Consider the following 18,465-nt stretch of genomic DNA (forward strand, 5'->3'; position numbering starts at 1 on the left):
ACATCTGATACATTCTGATGAACAAACTGACATTTCGGCTTTTTGCCCACCTCTTTCATCCTGAGAAAAGCGTGCACAACTATTTGCAGAATGTCCTTCATTTCTGTTGAATTCTCCATTGCAATATTGATGATGGTGATATCACTCAGCCCTATGACAAGTGTTGCAAGCTCATTGTCATGTTCATGGCTATCATCCAGTTGTGCAAGCTCTGGTGACTTTAAGCCCTCAGTGTCAATGATCACCATGAAGTCACAGTTGAGCACTTTTCTGACATCTTCATTGATTCTGATGAGCAACATAAAAGCACCTCGAGTGCATCGACCACTGCTGACTGCAAACTGCACTCCAAACATGGTGTTAAGAAGAGTGGACTTTCCTGTGCTCTGAACTCCAAGAACTGTGACTACCAGTATCTTGTTCTTGGGAGACACCAAGTCATGGAGCTGAGAGAGAACATCACTCACCCATCTGAGAGGTATGTTGGAGGCATCTCCATCTACAAGCTCAAGAGGAAATCCATCCAGCAGCAATCCTGCCCAGAGTTTGGGCAGATGTTGCAACTGTTGACGTGATGGGTCTGTTTCTGGAAGGGAAACTGAAGCTTCATAGATCTGACCCATTTCACGGAAGAAGTGTTCAGTCCCCAGTGAGCTGTTGGAAAGTTCTCTGTCAATGTCTTTGATCTCATCTTTGTTCTCAGAATTCTTGGATTTTTCTTTGTACTGCTCCCTGAGGTCCGATAGTCTTTCTCGAGACAGGTTGTCAAGATTAATTCGCATCCATTTCAGGAAATAACATCTCTCTGTCCCTGGGCTCGATATTGCATTGATGAAGCATGTCATCGCATTTGACATGTTATAAGAGTTTTGTCTGTCTCGAAGTTCTCTTTTCTGTACTTGAAGACCACTTCTGTAAGTTTCGATTGCTTCAGACCCAACTTTTCGAAGCCGAAATTCTTCCTTCTCTAAACTCGTCAGGTCCTTCCATATTTGTCCTTGCAGGGGAAGCTGCTCTTGTTTGTATTTAAGGGTGTCTTGAATTTCTGCAGTGATGGCATCTGCATTTTTCTTGGCAGTCTGGCACTCTGGACAGTCTTCATCAACCGAGATTCCCAGTTCATGGGCAATGTCAGCCATCTGCTCTATGCACATCTTCATCTTTGAGTTATCAACTACATCCTTCACTGTTTTCCTCAAATTTTTGACGAAGTCTGCATCATTTGTCTGCTTAGTCTTAATAAGGATGTTGTTGTTGGTCAAGCCCAACTTAATTGCAACTTTTTTTAGAGAATTTAAATTGAAGTGCTTGCTTTGATGGTTACCCACCAAGAAGATCTGTGCCTTGTGGTGTTGGTTAGTAAGCAGCTTGCAGTCAGTGTCCAAATTGTCAAAGAACACAAAAACTGCAGCAGATGTCTGACACAAAAAAGAAAACTGTGTTTCAAATGAAGTAATGTCCCCTCGAAGGTTAGCTACAGCTACTGGCACACTGAAAATATCACTTGTTTTTCCACGAGGAAGGTACCAAGTAATTTCAGTCAGTCCATCAGATATTCTTCTTGGACTGTCGCCACACTCCATGTTACGGTGAACAAAGGTATCATGGTACTGCTGAGAATTGCTCAGAAGCTTATTGAGAATCTCTGACTTGGACAAGGAGCATTCCCCCAGTCTCACAAAGGATATCATTGGAAGTTCAGAGAGAACAATTCTGTCTTCAAAAAAGCCCTTGGATTGTGAGAGTGACTGAGGTCTGTATTTTTTAACCATATCTCTCAAGGCCCAAAGCATGAGTGTGCACTGTTGTGTGTCACAATTAGGAAGCAGCAGCGGCACAGAAAACTGACACATAGACATTTTGAGTGCCATCTCCTGCTGTACAAAAGCATCAGAACACAGAAAGAGAGCAGTGATGATGTCAAGGGGGTTCAGCATGTCACCTGAGTTTGGACTGTCAAGCAGATTATCAAAATTGAACTCTGTAATATCTGATGCAGCATCACAGGCTGATTCACATTCTGATATACACTTCACATTCCTGGCTGTCACATTAACCATCATGAGTTTCTTCAGGAAATACCATGGAAGATCTGATTGACACTTGGCAGTTTCGTCAGTAATGGTCCTCTCATCAATCTGAAGTATTTTACTCAGGGACAGCTTCTCTGTGAAGTGCTGCACCATCCCAAGATCCTCCAAGAACCTCTCCAGGTGTGTCTCTGTGGATATGAAGCTGCTTGTTATATCAGACCTTCTAAAACATGGATTTAAACATTAACACATAGTAGATTAATGCATGTATGTTCAAATTTCTGTACAATCAATTTTACATGCTTCTTTTGTATTCAAACTATAAAAAGCTAGATTTTAAATATTATTTTTAGTAACTCGAATTTTAGACATACAGCAATTTGTCTTGATGAAATTCTATTATTTTGTCATTTAAATTGTTATGAACATTAATGCCAATCATTGTCATTTATTGGGAAACATGTTTTGATTTTGTCTTTGAACAACCCACAGAGGTAATTAATTTCAATTACACACTGACAGAACAATTGTTTGGCTTTTTGATTGTCGATTTGGCCCAGTATATACTGCATCTGGAGTTTTTGGGGTTTTGGTAATGCCAAATTGATTTTGATTATTACAGGCAGTGGCACAGTATTTCACTGTTATTTTAAGGATGCATTATCCAGAGAGTAATATGCACCTATAGGCGGGTTCACTGAGCATTTTTTGTGGTGTATTGTGTGTTGCACAATGTTAAGAGACATCCCTGATAAACAAGACTCTGCAGAGAAGTGGTCTTTCTTACTACCTGTTAAATCACCTACATTTTTCCATAGTTCCATAATGAAACAAAGATTTATTCATAATTCTCTGCATACAGGACCAATATAAAATATTTCTAATGTTGTGATTTGTGCTGTTACTTCTCTTACTTTGATAGTTATTTGACCCAATTCCTGTTATTGTTTTAAGTTTTAGTTGTGTTTTCTATCCCTCAGTGCTGTGTGTGTGTGTGTGTGTGTGTGTGTGTGTGTGTGTGTGTGTGTGTGTGTGTGCGTGCTTTGTGTGCAAGAGAGAGAAGGGGTGGGGTGAGGGGTTCCTTTCATTTCATTTCATTCTATTCTATAAAGCACTTTGTGTTACATTGTATGTATGAAAAGTACTGTACAAATAAGGTCAGATTGAATGATAAAATTGCACAAAAAGGCAGGGAAAATATATGATTTGTAATTTTGTTCAAAAGATGTTTAAAAAGTAAAGATAAAGAAGATGATAATCTTTTAAAAAGATGTTTCCAAACTTTGAAAACCCCTGCTCCGAATGAGCGTTGTTCATTGAAGACGTTCATTTTTTGGTGAACATTGAGCTGAACGTATCTGCGTGCATCTAATGAATGTGAACATGAGTCGTTCACTTTTGTCAGGGTTAATGGCGCTCATGCACCTGAACATGGCTGTAATGCACTAAAAAGCTGTTTTCTAACTGCCAAAAAGTATAAGAATAACAGCTGTTTTATGCCGGCACATTTACATGCACTCCATTGTAGTCAGTATTCAGCACTCGCTTCAGTTTGTCATTTGCTAAACTATAGTTTATAACATGCAAGTGAAAAATTAAACATATACTTTCCTCCCAGAGGCGTCCAAGATCAGATCTCTGTTTGTCCTGAATACATTCTCTTTCGTCCCTAGTACTACTGGACGACATTAGTCTGAAGCACTGGTGGTAACCTTCACTGTTTAAGTGAATGGACTGAGTATTCATATCATTGAATGTAGTCTATTATTGAGGCTTGGATACTGTGATTATTTTGTTATTGCTAGTACAAGGAATAGTGAACGATAGTAAAGTTGAAACAAGGGTTCAGTGATAGTAATGAACATACTATTGTTTTAACATTTTTACCTACTCATTGTGGATCCAAATAGAGAATTGAATGTACATGTATAAATACAGGGTACCACTTCATAGCTGTTCATCTTGTGTGGTCATTGAATATTGCAAATAGCCTTTTCTTCCTCCTGCTCCAGTCTGGAATCTTCTGATTCTGGTCCAATGTAATCATAACCTCTACTATCAGTGGTGTTGAGGAGTTGTGTGCCAAGTATACAGTGATTCATTTGGTTTGTGGCACAAACATGGTCTTGGACTCGAGGATGAACTGATTGGAACTTGGTTCCAATAGGTTACTGTGACCTCACAGAACACGTTTTCGGCCTTAACTCACAATTTAACTTCAATGTCAAACCTCACTGTGGCGTCTTAATATTTTGCAAAAACACCTCTGGCTATTATTCAATGCTGTAATTCAGGAAGGGGAGATTGTGACCATATTTCCTGCTGGTTGGTGGAGGTATACAAGGTGGTAATTGTAGTTGTTCTAATGTTTCCATGTAAAATGTGTATTTCCAGTTTGGCCTCATGATGGTGCTGTTATTTCACTGTTACTATGAATACATACAGACAATGATGAACAGGTATGTGTATAATAAGCTTATCTATCACAGTAACATTTTGTTGCAGCACCTGGGTTACAGGTTTTACGGCAGAGCATCATTTTTGTTGTTGGATTGAGGGCTTTATTGACAGCAGCCCTGCAAATCAAGAGGCTACTGATGATGAGATATTAGTTTTCGTGCTATTGATTCATCTGGTCATTGAAAACAAGCGGCGCATGAGTGTGACGAAGCTAGCTCAGAGGACGTGCACTCTGACTGGCACAATGATCAGGACACGCCCAAGCAGAGAAGTTAGGGCTAATGAGGGACTCTCACAGTAAATGCTTACAAAACCTCTTGGCTGAAAAACAAAAAGTTCACACAATCATGCTGTATTGATAAGAAGCGAGTGACTGTGTTTATATGATTGCTGTGCATTTGGGTTTTGGACTCTGAGAAGTCACAGTATGCGATGTTTAAGATAGTACAGTATAAATTTGAAATAAAACAACTTTTGTTGTTGACAATACTTCCTGGAAAGTTTAAAAGCAACATGATTTTAAACTACATTTCATAAATACTTGGTTGCTAAAGACCCAAGGTATGATTTGAAAAAAGGCCCATGCATTTGCATTTATGAGTTAAGTCTGCCACTCTAATCCCCTTTTTTGTTGTCATTGCATTTGGCAACATAACTTTATAGTGCACATGATGATTTACAACATTGTATGTTGGGCATCCCTTAGGAGATATTATTATTGATGATTTTAATGACTCTCACTTTTGTTAATGGTATCATGAAAACAATCTGCCAATGCAAACTCACTATAGTCCCAAGAAAATTTCATCTGGAAAAACAACTCACCTCTAATCACCTGTGTTCTTAAGCCATGAGTTTGAAGGTGCTTTATATCTACCTAATATATCATTCACTTAAGGGAGCTTCATTTTTTTTACACTGAGGTCTGTGTTTCCATTTATACATGATATTTCTATTTTGCATAATTATTATTTTTAGAGTTGGTGCATCTGCAGTCCTGGAAGAAGTTAGTGACTTTTGCATCATTTTTTTATAACTAAATTTACCCTTTACTTACTTGTGTGTACAGATGTTATGACAGGTCTGGTTATGTTTTCATTCTTCACTTCCTCATGGGAATGGAAAGAGTTCTGCACTCCAATTTTTCCCTCCCTGCAAAAAGTCACAATGTAGCTCTCCACTTCACCAGCAGGAGTATCCAAAGGCTGAGACACTGTCTCGCTGCTGACATCATAGACTGTAATCGTCACAGGAGGGCAGGGAACTGTGGAAATAACAATAATAGTGTTGATGGTGATAATTTTACTTAATACTACATACAGACTTCACATCATTTAATGTCTTTCTGCTGAACAACAGATTGCATAAAAGCTGACCTTTACCACCTGCATCAGTCTCTTGACAGTCACCCTTGCCGTCAAACCATGGAGTTGATGTAGTGTCCTCTACTTCCTCACAGTAAAGCTCGACAAATGAATCTTCATCACTGACTCCCTTGATAAATTAGAATAATATACATGTGCGAATATGATGAGTCAACTCATACACATTGTTTTCTATGATAGTATTTCCATTGTATCTTTATCTTTCAGAGATGTACAAACTTGCTGTTTACCTCCATTGTGGCTTCACTCTGTCATCCCACTCCTGGTTCTGATTATTCAAACGTGTTCTCACTGGAAGTAATGAGAGACAAGTCTATAAGGCTTCATTCCCCAAGAATTATGGCTATACCAGCCTACAGCCTACCTGGCTGCAGCATAGACCCCCCACCCCTCCCGCATCACATTACCGATTCTAAACACCCACATCCTGCAAAAGGAAATGAGCTGATGAACCAGAAACAACCTAGCGCCCTTGTGGGTAAAGTCCCTAACTCGACTATTATCAAGTAGTGTGAAAGCCATCCAGAATCACAGGGGGGTAAGAAGTGAATGGTTTTACCAGGCCAATTTACTAATCACAATTAGACTTGAGTCTTTAATTCTTGGGTGTAGGCTTTGAAAATGTACAGGGTGATGCTGGGAATATTTTTCATTCATTTCTTTTTTCATTCTGCCTGAACCATAGGAACAGCTAGTGTGTTGGTCCAGTGCAGCTATAATACAGTGCTGGTTTTGGGAAATACTCTGCAGATACAAAAGAAAGGCAAGATGATGTGACGTGTTACATTATTCATTTATTGCTCCCTTCTTTCAAAGGGCAGAGCTCCAACAGCGTACAGCCATTGTGAGCACAAATACTTTGCTATATATTATCCTATTGTAAACGAATGTGTTCCAGCCACATTAATAACTGCAGTCATAATCATATCTACAGTCTGTTTCAGTCAGCTTGGACAGCAGACGCTTGCTAGTGCCACACTGTGTGATGTTGATGGGTGTTCCTATTATTCTGTCCACCCCATTCAAATAAATCAGGGTAAGTTAAACAACAGACACACCTGTTTGTACAATGCAATACAGTTTAAGAGCAAATTTCAACAAACCCTCAACTCTAGATGAATCCTCCTAGTACTGCTGTAATGGATTGCATTAGTTTTAGCTAGGTGTTCCTAATGAACTGACAACTGAGTGTATATCATCATACATATCAGCCTTCCTCTGTGGTTCAGAAGAAATGCAGATGTTTTGTAAGATAACACAAAACTTATTGGAAGGGACAGCAAAAGTAGTTCATGAAAGAGAAAGAAAATAGACCCACGTCCTGTAAAAGAAAATTGGCTGTTAATCCGAACACGAGCATTGATCAGAAACATTAAAATGATAGCCAGTGCTCCTGTGGGAAAGTATACTCAACAGTTAAGCACCCAAAAAAGCCTCAGCCTCTCCTTGCTGAGCCTGCTTCTGGTCGTACATACTTCACAGTAATACCCAACAAAAACATAAAGCACAGAAATCATTACAATAATGATAATCACGTTTTCTTTTGCACCTCCAACAATATTATTATATCCTAAAATATAATCCTTGTGGCAGTCACAGCTCTGCAGTATCACATTGCATTACTAATCAGTTGTCCAAATAGTAGCTATATTGTTCACTGACAAAACAAAAGCAAATAGAAAACCACCTTTGTAGAAAATACTCACTCACTCATTTATGCAGGATTCGAAGATGAAGAATTTGTCCTGTTGCTGTCGATCAAGCACCAGACCTCCCTGTGTATGACAATGCAGTTCTGTAATGCAGGCCCTTCCTTAAATACTGCTGGTGAAGCCACTTTCACTTTTGATATAAAGATCATGTGGTAGAAAATTATAAGAAATCAATGAAGCATGGGAATCTCATAATGTTGATGACACATTTCACCATGAAATTAAGCATCAAGGTAAACTCCAGGGTTAAATTCAAAGTTGAGTTTTCACACTGACATTTCAACACAAACATAAATTTTACTAAGGTCTAAGTAGGCACTGTAAGAAAGAAAAGCTGAACTCAAACAAATACTAAACAAAAGGTTGAGGTGATTTATTTGACTGGACTTCATGGACTGATTATGGGAATTTGGATTTAACTCGTGTGGACTTGAATGTATGAACTAGATTTTAGAATGAGCCACCACAAATACATCCCAAGTAAACAAAATGAATTGAGGAGCTTAAAGCTGAAAACTGTTAAGCATACTTTCTGTTCCAAGACAACAAAAGACTGTATGTACCAGACTGTTATTCACAGTGTGTTACAGCCAAGACTGGTAGAAACTTTCACATACATGACTCACTTAAATGAGGGCAATAATCTAATATAGAAGAGTATGAGCAGCCATTTGCAGCTTTTATTACCTAGGTAACGTTAATCTGGATTCTGAAAAGTTCCATTTCATTGTATATGGTCACACACTTAACCTCGTCACACGGTTTGGGCTGGAGTCAAGTTTATTCTCATTTCAGCAGACCTGAAAACTGTGGTCAGTCTGTGGTAAAACAAGATGACTTCATGCACACAGTGAGGTTATCTAGATCCGTGTGAGGTCACATAATTTAACGCCCCACAATAGCAAACATACACAAAGACAGTGACACATACACTCACACATTAATCTTCAGCTTGGTCTCCTTTGTGAAGCTGCACCTGTTGTTTTGTTTTGACATTCTTTGCTGAATTCAAAAACTCAAAACTTGATCGCAAAATTGTACCGAAGAAAATAAATTTTACTCAAGTAGAAGTTAAATTACTCGTGTAAAAATGTACTCGGATGTAAGTCACTTTAAATATTAAACATTACTGTGTTACATTTTTAAAAGGAAGAAGAGGAGGGGTGAACATATGGTGATAACAATAACATAAGATAAAACTATTGAATTAAAGAACATCTTTAGGCTACCAGGCATATACAATAAACATATGATGTGCATACAACTGATAATTACACATATACACTCTGTTTGAAGTTTACTAGGGACACCTAGCTAAAACTAATGCAGTCTAATACAACAGGTTTTCAATTTTGATATTGTTAAAACAGAGATTAACTACAAACTCCACAACAGCTGCAGCTGACAAACAGACAAAACACTACATTGCTTGGCAATGCAGTAGTTGTTGATGCTGTACAGTGTTGCACACACGTGTCTCAACGTCACTCTGCGTCTATTGCACCACAAAGGTCTCCATAATCATCTTGAAATCTTATCTAGGTCTCTTGCATGGCAGGTGTGTTAGATTTGGGACATTTGCCGTAGTACATTCTAAACAGCAGCTTCTGATTTGAATCTTTACATTTGTGACGTTCTCACACATTTAATCATAACTTCATCATACGGCTTCTGTTTCTACTGTGAAATGATTTCGACTTCAAATGTAGCAAAGTAAAATACTTGAGTTAAGAAATACTTAAGTACGAGTAAAGTTACTAATTCTTGAAAATACTTTTATGTAATTTATTGCTTCCACCCCTACATTCTGATCAAGGAAACATTAATGACATTCATAGCCAGACTGCTGATTTTGTTCCTTTATTGACTCAGTTAACAGAAGTAAGTAATGTATACATGTTGACAACACCAATATAGAATGAATGATATTTTAATTCCCTTGGAAGTGCAAATATTTGGCACCAGATACTTAAATTAAATAAAAACAAGAGATTCTGAATTCAAAGACAATCAGACGCTCATTAAAAGATAAAGAAAAGAAAAATAATACTCATGTAATGATTATATGTTAAACAAACTTAATTACATTTTACAACACTGGAAATGTAAATATTTTGCATCAGATACTCCACAAAACAAACTGATCTTTTAAAATATATAAAATGATACACATAAATATTTTAATATCTAATACGTCACTAAAAGTAAAAGCAAAAATATCATTTAATTTGGTATCTTCCTCACATGTACATTGACTGAGAGAATCAAGAAGTGTTTAAAACTGAGCTCATCAACATTAGAATAGAGTTAAAGCTGATTATTTTTATTTAACATATGACATCAATCTTGGATGAAGGTGAGCACTGACTGCAGTGTTTGTTTTATATTTTTATATTGCCCCATCAAAAGTTTTAGTTTTTTAATGTCTAATTAACAGGAAGATGAAAATGTCCATGAGAGAATAATGAATGAATCAATGTAATGAGGAGAATGTGAACCTCTGTAAACACACAGCATGTAGTCTCTCACTTGATGTTAAATGACTCTCTGAGACTCTCCTCTGCCTGCTTATGTGTGATATTTTTCCAAGTTTTAGGAATATCAGCAGGCTGTGCATTATATGCTTCTGCAAACATACTGTTAAACCTTGCCAGTATGTATTTCCAGTAGTCTGATGCCTGAAGGCTTACATCTGGAGGAATTTTCCAGTCTGGAAAAATTTCTTTGTAATACTTGTAAGGATACCATTCATTGTTTGTAGCATTACAGCGGAAATTGGTGTCACTGTTCACAGAGGATGTGCATATGTCAATGACAAGTTTTTCTGTCTGGTACCATCGATATCTACCAAGACCCTCTGGCCGATGCAGTGAAGCCCAGTGCTCAGTATGGGCTTTTCCTCCCGCCTCACAGGGCACTGAACAGAATGGACACTGTTTACCACATCCCATCAGTCTGGTGAAAAGCTCATTCTGGGGATTCACATGAAGATGTTTTAGTATCATCTGGATATTTGTTTTTTTGAACTCTTCTTTAAGAGCTTGTCCCATCTCATTCACACTCTCTGTGAACCAGTGAGCAAACTGCTCCTGGTTTGCTTTGTTCAGAATCATGAAAGCACCAAGAGCATCCTGGGAAATGACCAGTTTATCTCCAAGTTCCTGACACACATGATCAACAAATGTCTTCAAGTTGCCACTCTTTTTCATTTTTGCCTTGCGGATAGCATCATTTATGCTGTTGATACTTGACTGAAGATGTTGAGACTGAAACCAATATGTCTTTAAACCCTTTGAGAAGTGAGTCACTATCTGGTCGAGTGTCCACTTCTTCACATATTCCTCATATGAGCAAATGTAGCTCAAATACTTTTCAAAATTATCCTTTGAAAGTAAATCCAGTAAAAGTGAATACTGGAAGGATATTCTTGTGCTGAACTGTTGTTGTGTCAGCATCTCACCAATGATATCAGGACCCAGGGAACGGTTGATGAAGTCCTCGACTGCAGGCTTCAAGCATCGGTTGGTGAATTCCTCTGCTTTCTTCTGGCACTGGTCTCGTTTATGAAACACATCTTTAAAATCAGCACAAAACTTCCCTTTGTTTTGATCCAGACATCTGTAAGGATCATTCACATGTAGGAAGTCTTCGTGCATTTTCTGAAATTTTCTGGCTGCAACTCCACAGATGTGTTGTTTTAGAGAAACTTCGAACTCAATGCCTGTCTTTACATCCTGATCGTTTTGCAGCCTCTCATCAATCATGTGTAGCATCTCCTGGATGTAAGTGTCAGAGTAATTGTTTTTTCTATTGACTTTTTGAGTCAAAAACTGAAAACAAACAGCGATGATACTGTCAGCCATCTTTTGTACCATCATGATGTGATCTTGCCCGCTCATCCATTTGCTCACTTGGTGTTTAACTTGTTTACAGAATCCCTCCTCTGTATATTTGAAAGGCATTTTGCCACAATCTTTCAGTCTTTTTTTACTCAACAACTCACATGCATGACTCCCCTTGTGTGACAGATTTAATCTCAGGTAGTAGGATACACTGGTGAAGACATCTGTTGCCTTTTGTTCAGAAAAAGACAGTTTGTTCACTGTTTCATTCCACATCTTCTCAAATTCCTTGTCCAGCTCTTGATCTCTCATCTGGACATTCTTCTTCCGACATTGATCAATCAGTGCGCACACTGCCTTTTCAATTTCTTTTGTGTGATTTTCCTTGATTCTATCAAGTTCTCTCATTCCCTGTTTGATTTCTGCTGCTGCAGTCAGCTGATGAAACACAGAGTTCTCCATTTCTCGTCGAAGGCTCTTTACACTGTTTGCAAAGTCCTCTTTGTATCCTTCTACTAAATAGATATGACCCTCTGTTTGCTTGAAGTACTTTGTCAAATTTTCAAGAAGCTTTGTCTCCCACTTAGACAGCACTGTGGAGGCTTCACTTCTCAAAGACATGAGAAGATCTTTCATGTCAGCTATTTCACACTTTGCAGCAACTGTGCCGAAATTTGAAATTCTTGTTTCAGCATTTGTAACCCACTTGTACATGTCTTTTCTGAATTCCCATTCCCATTTGTTGGATTCTGTGCATAGCCTCATGTATGCATCAGCCACTAGACTGTTTCTGAAGCTGAAGATGAAGTTTTCATGCTTAACTGCATTCCACAGGCTTGACATCCATTCTTTAATCGCTAAGATATCATTAGCAGATGAGTCACATTTTCCCAGTAGATGGATGATGTTTTTCTTGAGCTCATATACAGCTTCGCTGTACCCTGCATTGACCGGTGCCATTGGTGGGTTTCCATTCCAGAGTCCAGGAATGTACCAGTTCCCAGTATCTGGACTGTACTCCATCACATCCGTGAAGCTCTTGTTCTCCTCTTTCTTTTCCATTTTGGCGGCTGCCTGCGTCATCTCATTTAACTGTTGCAAGAGCAGTTTCCTGTCTCTTAAGTTCTTATCATGGGCTGAGACATCTGATACATTCTGATGAACAAACTGACATTTCGGCTTTTTGCCCACCTCTTTCATCCTGAGAAAAGCGTGCACAACTATTTGCAGGATGTCCTTCATTTCTGTTGAATTCTCCATTGCAATATTGATGATGGTGATATCACTCAGCCCTATGACAAGTGTTGCAAGCTCATTGTCATGTTCATGGCTATCATCCAGTTGTGCAAGCTCTGGTGACTTTAAGCCCTCAGTGTCAATGATCACCATGAAGTCACAGTTGAGCACTTTTCTGACATCTTCATTGATTCTGATGAGCAACATAAAAGCACCTCGAGTGCATCGACCACTGCTGACTGCAAACTGCACTCCAAACATGGTGTTAAGAAGAGTGGACTTTCCTGTGCTCTGAACTCCAAGAACTGTGACTACCAGTATCTTGTTCTTGGGAGACACCAAGTCATGGAGCTGAGAGAGAACATCACTCACCCATCTGAGAGGTATGTTGGAAGCATCTCCATCTACAAGCTCAAGAGGAAATCCATCCAGCAGCAATCCGGCACAGAGTTTGGGCAGATGCTGTAACTGTTGACGTGATGGGTCTGTTACTGGAAGGGAAACTGAAGCTTCATACATCTGACCCATTTCACGGAAGAAGTGTTCAGTCCCCAGTGAGCTGTTGGAAAGTTCTCTGTCAATGTCTTTAATTTCAATTTTGTTCTCAGAATTCTTGCATTTCTTTTTGTACTGTTCCCTGAGGTCCGATAGTTTTTCTCGAGACAGGTTATCAAGATTTATTCGCATCCATTTCAGGAAATAACATCTCTCTGTCCCTGGGCTTGATATTGCATTGATGAAGCATGTCATTGCAATTGATATTTCATAAGAGTTCTGTTTCTTCCTAAGTTTTTCTTTCTGTACCTGAAGATCACTTTTGTACATTTCTATGTTTTCAGACCCAACTTTTCGAAGCCGAAATTCTTCCTTCTCTAAACTCGTCAGGTCTTTCCATATTTGTCCTTGCAGGGGAAGCTGTTCTACTTTGTATTTAAGGGTGTTTTGAATTTCTGCAGTGATGGCATCTGCATTTTTCTTGGCAGTCTGGCACTCTGGACAGTCTTCATCAACCAAGATTCCCAGTTCATGGGCAATGTCAGCCATCTGCTCTATGCACATCTTCATCTTTGAGTTATCAACTACATCCTTCACTGTTTTCCTCAAATTTTTGACAAAGTCTGCATCATTTTTTTGCTTAGTCTTAATAAGGATGTTGTTGTTTGTCAAGCCCAACTTTATTGCAACTTTTTTTAGAGAATTTAAATTGAAGTGCTTGCTTTGATGGTTACCCACCAAGAAGATCTGTGCCTTGTGGTGTTGGTTAGTAAGCAGCTTGCAGTCAGTGTCCAAATTGTCAAAGAACACAAAAACTGCAGCAGATGTCTGACACAAAAAAGAAAACTGTGTTTCAAATGAAGTAATGTCCCCTCGAAGGTTAGCTACAGCTACTGGCTCACTGAAAATATCAATGTTTTTGTTTCCACAAGGAAGGTACCAAGTAATTTCAGTCAGTCCATCAGATATTCTTCTTGGACTGTCGCCACACTCCATGTTACAGTGAACAAAGGTGTCATGGTACTGCTGAGAATTGCTCAGAAGCTTATTGAGAATCTCTGACTTGGACAAGGAGCATTCCCCCAGTCTCACAAAGGATATCATTGGAAGCTCAGAGAGAACAATTCTGTCTTCAGTAAAACCCTTGGATTGTGAAAGTGACTGAGGTCTGTATTTTTTAACAATATCCCTCAAGGCCCAAAGCATGAGTGTGCACTGTTGAGTGTCACAATTAGGGAGCAGCAGTGGCACAGAAAACTGACACATAGACATTTTGAGTGCCATCTCCTGCTGTACAAAAGCATCAGAACACAGAAAGAGAGCAGTGATGATGTCGAGGGGGTTCATCATGTCACCTGAGTTTGGACTGTCGAGCAGATTATCAAAATTTAACCTTGTATTCCGTGCCACAGCACTACTGTCAGATTCACATTCTGATGTACGCTTCACATTCCTGGCTGTCACATTAACCATCATGAGTTTCTTCAGGAAATACCATGGAATATCTGATTGACACTTGGCAGGTTCATCAGTAATGGTCCTCTCATCAATCTGAAGTATTTTGCTCAGTGATAACTTCTCTGTGTAGTGTTGCTCCAACCCCAGGTCTTCGAGTAAGCTCTCCAGGGGTGTCTCTGTGGACATGAAGATGCTTGTTATTTCAAACCAATCATAGGTGTTTTAAGGATAGCAGATCAGGTTGACAAGAGATGTCAGTAATGAGTTGATGTAAAGCAATTTTATTATCCTTCAAAAATAAAATGAAATCCTGAAATCTTTTACTTTACTCATTGTAATAATTGTATTGATTCTACTTGCTTTTGAAGTCAGTAATCAAAAATATTATTTAAAAAAAATCAATGTTGTTGAATTTGTATCATTATAGCAAAAGGTAAAAAATAATAAATAATTTGATGATCAAGGTATTTAAGTCGATACAAAAAACAATTACCAATGCAAATACAACTATAATGACAAAACAGGCAGCTGGCTGCTTTCTAATCCACAGTATCTTATAGAAAATTAGAGTGAAAATTAAAATTTAATATGAAAATGAGAATAAAAAGTACATTTCCAGTTAGTTGGTTAGCTGGAAAGATGCCCCAGAAGTAATCCCTGTTCAAAATGTGTTTCTTTAAAGGATACACACGCTGGTGTTATTGATTGTTCTCGCCTATTTATTGAAGCTTGAAGTTAGAGAAAGGTACACAGTGAATTAGCTGAGATGAACCCACATGTATTAAATATAACACTGCAAATTCTCCTCAATCACATGTGTGTAACCAAGCAAACAACACTAAGAGATAAAGGCTGTTTCCAAAACTGTTTCTATTTACCATTATGTCCAGTATTTTTACCTTTCACCATTTCTTTTCTGAATAACTACTGAATTTTTTGTGGAAAAATTTATGAATCAGTGCACTGAACAATACTACAATGGAATTAAAGAAACAGTGTACATTGGTTTATATAACTTTCTGCTAGTAACCCCATAATGCAATGTGCAGCACTTTATAAATGCAAACAGTAGGGTGACAAACCTTTCAGATTTTATGATTGATTAATTTAAGCTTTGATTTATTTAAGAAAATTGTGAGCATATGACAGCAATGACTGAGCCTCTCCATTACACTGCATGCCACAGCATTGCCCAGACTAGACACCAGGAAGATAGTGGATTGAAAATGGAGGAAACTCTTTTTTTTTTTGTTGGAGATTGTAACTTATTGATTGTAACAACTATGCAAATGCAAAATGAATGCATCATGCTGCTCAAGAACAGATTTGGGGATATGTGGCTGATAAGGTGAGAAGTTAAGGGACAGATTTCAGTGGCAGTATTTGAACAAAGAGGAGGTGGCTGAGTAATTTGTGCACATCAAGTCAGAGGGTCTACCGGCAGATTTGTTCAGAAAGTCAGCGGGGCAGTATTGACAGAAATTCATTTTAAAAGTCTATACGATGATGTCAGGATGACTCAGCACCCAGCTGAAATTAAGAAATTATCAGCTACATGCTAGGCATAATGACATATAACTAATAATACTTATTTTGTAAACTGTAAGGCAATCCTTCCCTACTGTTTGTAACTGTATGGACTGACTTATGAGAAACTGGAAATACTGGCCAACATTTTCCCCCTTCTGTCCACTAGGTGTCTTCAGTGACTTGCCGTTGGATATTTGGCTGCCATGATCTTTACAAATGTGAACATTTGACAACAGTCCTGTCCTGCATGTGCTATTTGTTGAGTTGTTTCTCTGTTCAGCTAGTAAAGTCTCCTGTTGGTGTCAGCTACTGCTGCATCTGCCTCCCTTCTGTCTGCACTTGGATCCTATCCACTAGTCCTGTTAGAACACAAATTATCATCCCTAAGTATCATTTTACCTAAGTTTGTGTTTGATTTACCCAAATTATTCCTTTTACTTACTCTTCTTTTTTAGCCCTTCAAAGAGTGAAAATGTGTCTGCATTTGTACTCTGGGAAGAAATTGGTGACCTTATGGCTACTTTTCCCCACAATTTGATTTGCTCTGATTTGAATTGATTTTCTTTTACTTACTTGTATGGACAGACTTGTTGCTGGCATGGCAGGTTGTTATCTTCATGGTAGAGTTTGGCACTGTGTAAATAAGAAAAATGATAATGGTAACATTGTGAATGATTCAGCTTTAAACTACCAACAGTGCACAGCAAACAGTGCCTTTTGTTCTGAATAATAGATTGCATGAAGCTGATCTTTACCACAGTCACCCTTGCTGTCAAGCCCTGGTGTTGATGTGTCGGCACAGTAGAGGTCAACAAATGACTCATCACTGCTTCCCTTGATAAATGAGAAAACATACATTTTCAAATATAATGAATCAACTCATTATCCCTTAGACATTATCTTGTAGGACAGTCAATCCATTGTATCTTTATTAACTGTTTACCTCCATTGTGGCTTCACTCTCAGTCATCCCACATTTGGTCCTGATTATTTAAACAAGTTCTCACTGAAAGTAATGAGAGACAAGTCTATGAGGCTTCATTCTCCAAGCATTATAAATATCCCAGCCTACGTACAGTAACTTACAGAATGGACCAACAGGGGTGTGTGCTGATCACAGTGTGTGTGTTCGGTTTAAAAAATGTTTTCCTTCTAGGGTGACTATTAACAAAGACCCCCACCTCCACCCCTCTTGCATCACCTAACTGAATCAGTCATTAAACCAAACATGAGCAGAAACAACCCAGCGCCCCTGTGGGAAACCCCTGAACTGTTATCATGCAGTGGTCTCAACTAAGAGATATATGAAATATGCTTAGCGAATACGTAAAAATGTTGTATTAGTTTTTCAGGTCGTCCCATCAGGCACATAATGGAAAAACTAATAAAACAATAACATATAGCAACCTACCTTTTGTAGAGGAGATTCATCCATGGCAAAACTGCATTCTTTCAGCCATTCAGTTATGCAGGATATATAGATTTAGTATTTGTCCTGTTTCTGTCAATGAAGCACCACCCTTCTCTGTGTGTGACTATACAGTGCTGCAGTGCAGACCCCTCCTTTTATTCTGCTGGTGAAGTGACTTTCACTTTTGGTTTTTGTGATCATGTGGTTTCCCGGAAAGCAACATTCTGTTACAGTACTTTCAAGAATGAAACTTGATGAAGGTCACCTCAGATGGTGTAGTGCATTAAGATGTTTTTCCCTGTTGTATTGCTGAATTAAGACAGTTTAAGAAATCAATGTTAAAACCATGGGAATCATACAACGCTGATTATAGGCCTGTATTTTCACCATAAAATTAGGCATCAAGGTAAACTTCAGGTTTAATTCAAGGTTCACACCGTTTTATTAAAAAAATGCAACCATTTGCTATAAGTAAGACAGCAGTGTTAGAAAGAAAATGTGTGCTGTACAGCTGAACTTTCATAGGCTTATTCTGAACGATTGTGCAATAACATATCTATAGAAAATCCTAAGTGGTATTAAACATTTTTGCTTTATTACTAAAAAAAAAGGTCAACTATTAGCTGTAAAATGATGACATGCCTTTGCAAGTAACTTCAAATCATTCTTTTTGAGATGACAGAGGGTATTTACAAATGTATATGAATCTTAAATTTTGGGCGTTTTACCAGGGATGTTACAAGTGTTGTGAATCAGTGTCAGCAAAAAGCGGTGTCATGAAGAATGATGATTGGTTAGAGTTATTAAGAATATCAGGGTAAGCCAAAAATTGCGTGCCTTTGCTGCTGCGGTGAAATGAAGCCGGCGTCGCCATGTTTGTCTGCACCAAAACATTTGTAGAGT

General features: G+C 38.4%; 2 protein-coding genes across 2 annotated transcripts; both read right to left on the reverse strand.

Moving 5' to 3' along the window:
• Positions 1–2: 2 nt before the first annotated feature.
• Positions 3–7,654, reverse strand: LOC111647025 (up-regulator of cell proliferation-like; the record flags this gene model as incomplete). The annotated part of the gene is made up of 5 exons (XM_023396632.2): positions 7,589–7,654; positions 6,109–6,169; positions 5,870–5,987; positions 5,551–5,757; positions 3–2,221 (listed from the first exon to the last, which is right to left on the reverse strand). Coding segments are annotated over exons 2-5 (2,550 nt in total), but the record flags the coding sequence as incomplete, so codon positions are not given.
• A 1,780-nt stretch (positions 7,655–9,434) lies between these two features.
• LOC111646987 (up-regulator of cell proliferation-like) lies at positions 9,435–17,830 on the reverse strand. The gene is made up of 5 exons (XM_023396597.2): positions 17,563–17,830; positions 17,095–17,157; positions 16,907–16,985; positions 16,725–16,784; positions 9,435–14,797 (listed from the first exon to the last, which is right to left on the reverse strand). Exons 2-5 carry the CDS (start codon positions 17,119–17,121, stop codon positions 10,116–10,118), a joined length of 4,848 nt encoding a protein of 1,615 aa, XP_023252365.2. The 5' UTR covers positions 17,122–17,157; positions 17,563–17,830; the 3' UTR covers positions 9,435–10,115.
• Positions 17,831–18,465: the final 635 nt, after the last annotated feature.

Source organism: Seriola lalandi, unplaced genomic scaffold (assembly GCF_002814215.2).
Source record: "Seriola lalandi dorsalis isolate HSWRI2012SDOR001 ecotype SW California unplaced genomic scaffold, Sedor1 jcf7180002054979, whole genome shotgun sequence".
NCBI lineage: Eukaryota > Metazoa > Chordata > Actinopteri > Carangiformes > Carangidae > Seriola > Seriola lalandi.

Bases quoted from the DNA above. Each gene is read 5' to 3' on its own strand.
- LOC111646987 (XM_023396597.2), bottom strand. From the start codon at position 17,121: ATGACTGAGAGTGAAGCCACAATGGAG. The intron at 16,986-17,094 runs GTAAACAGTTAA...TCATTTATCAAG, and splicing joins AGAGTGAAGCCACAATGGAG to GGAAGCAGTGATGAGTCATT. The intron at 14,798-16,724 runs GTAAGTAAAAGA...TCATGTCCACAG, and splicing joins CAACAAGTCTGTCCATACAA to AGACACCCCTGGAGAGCTTA.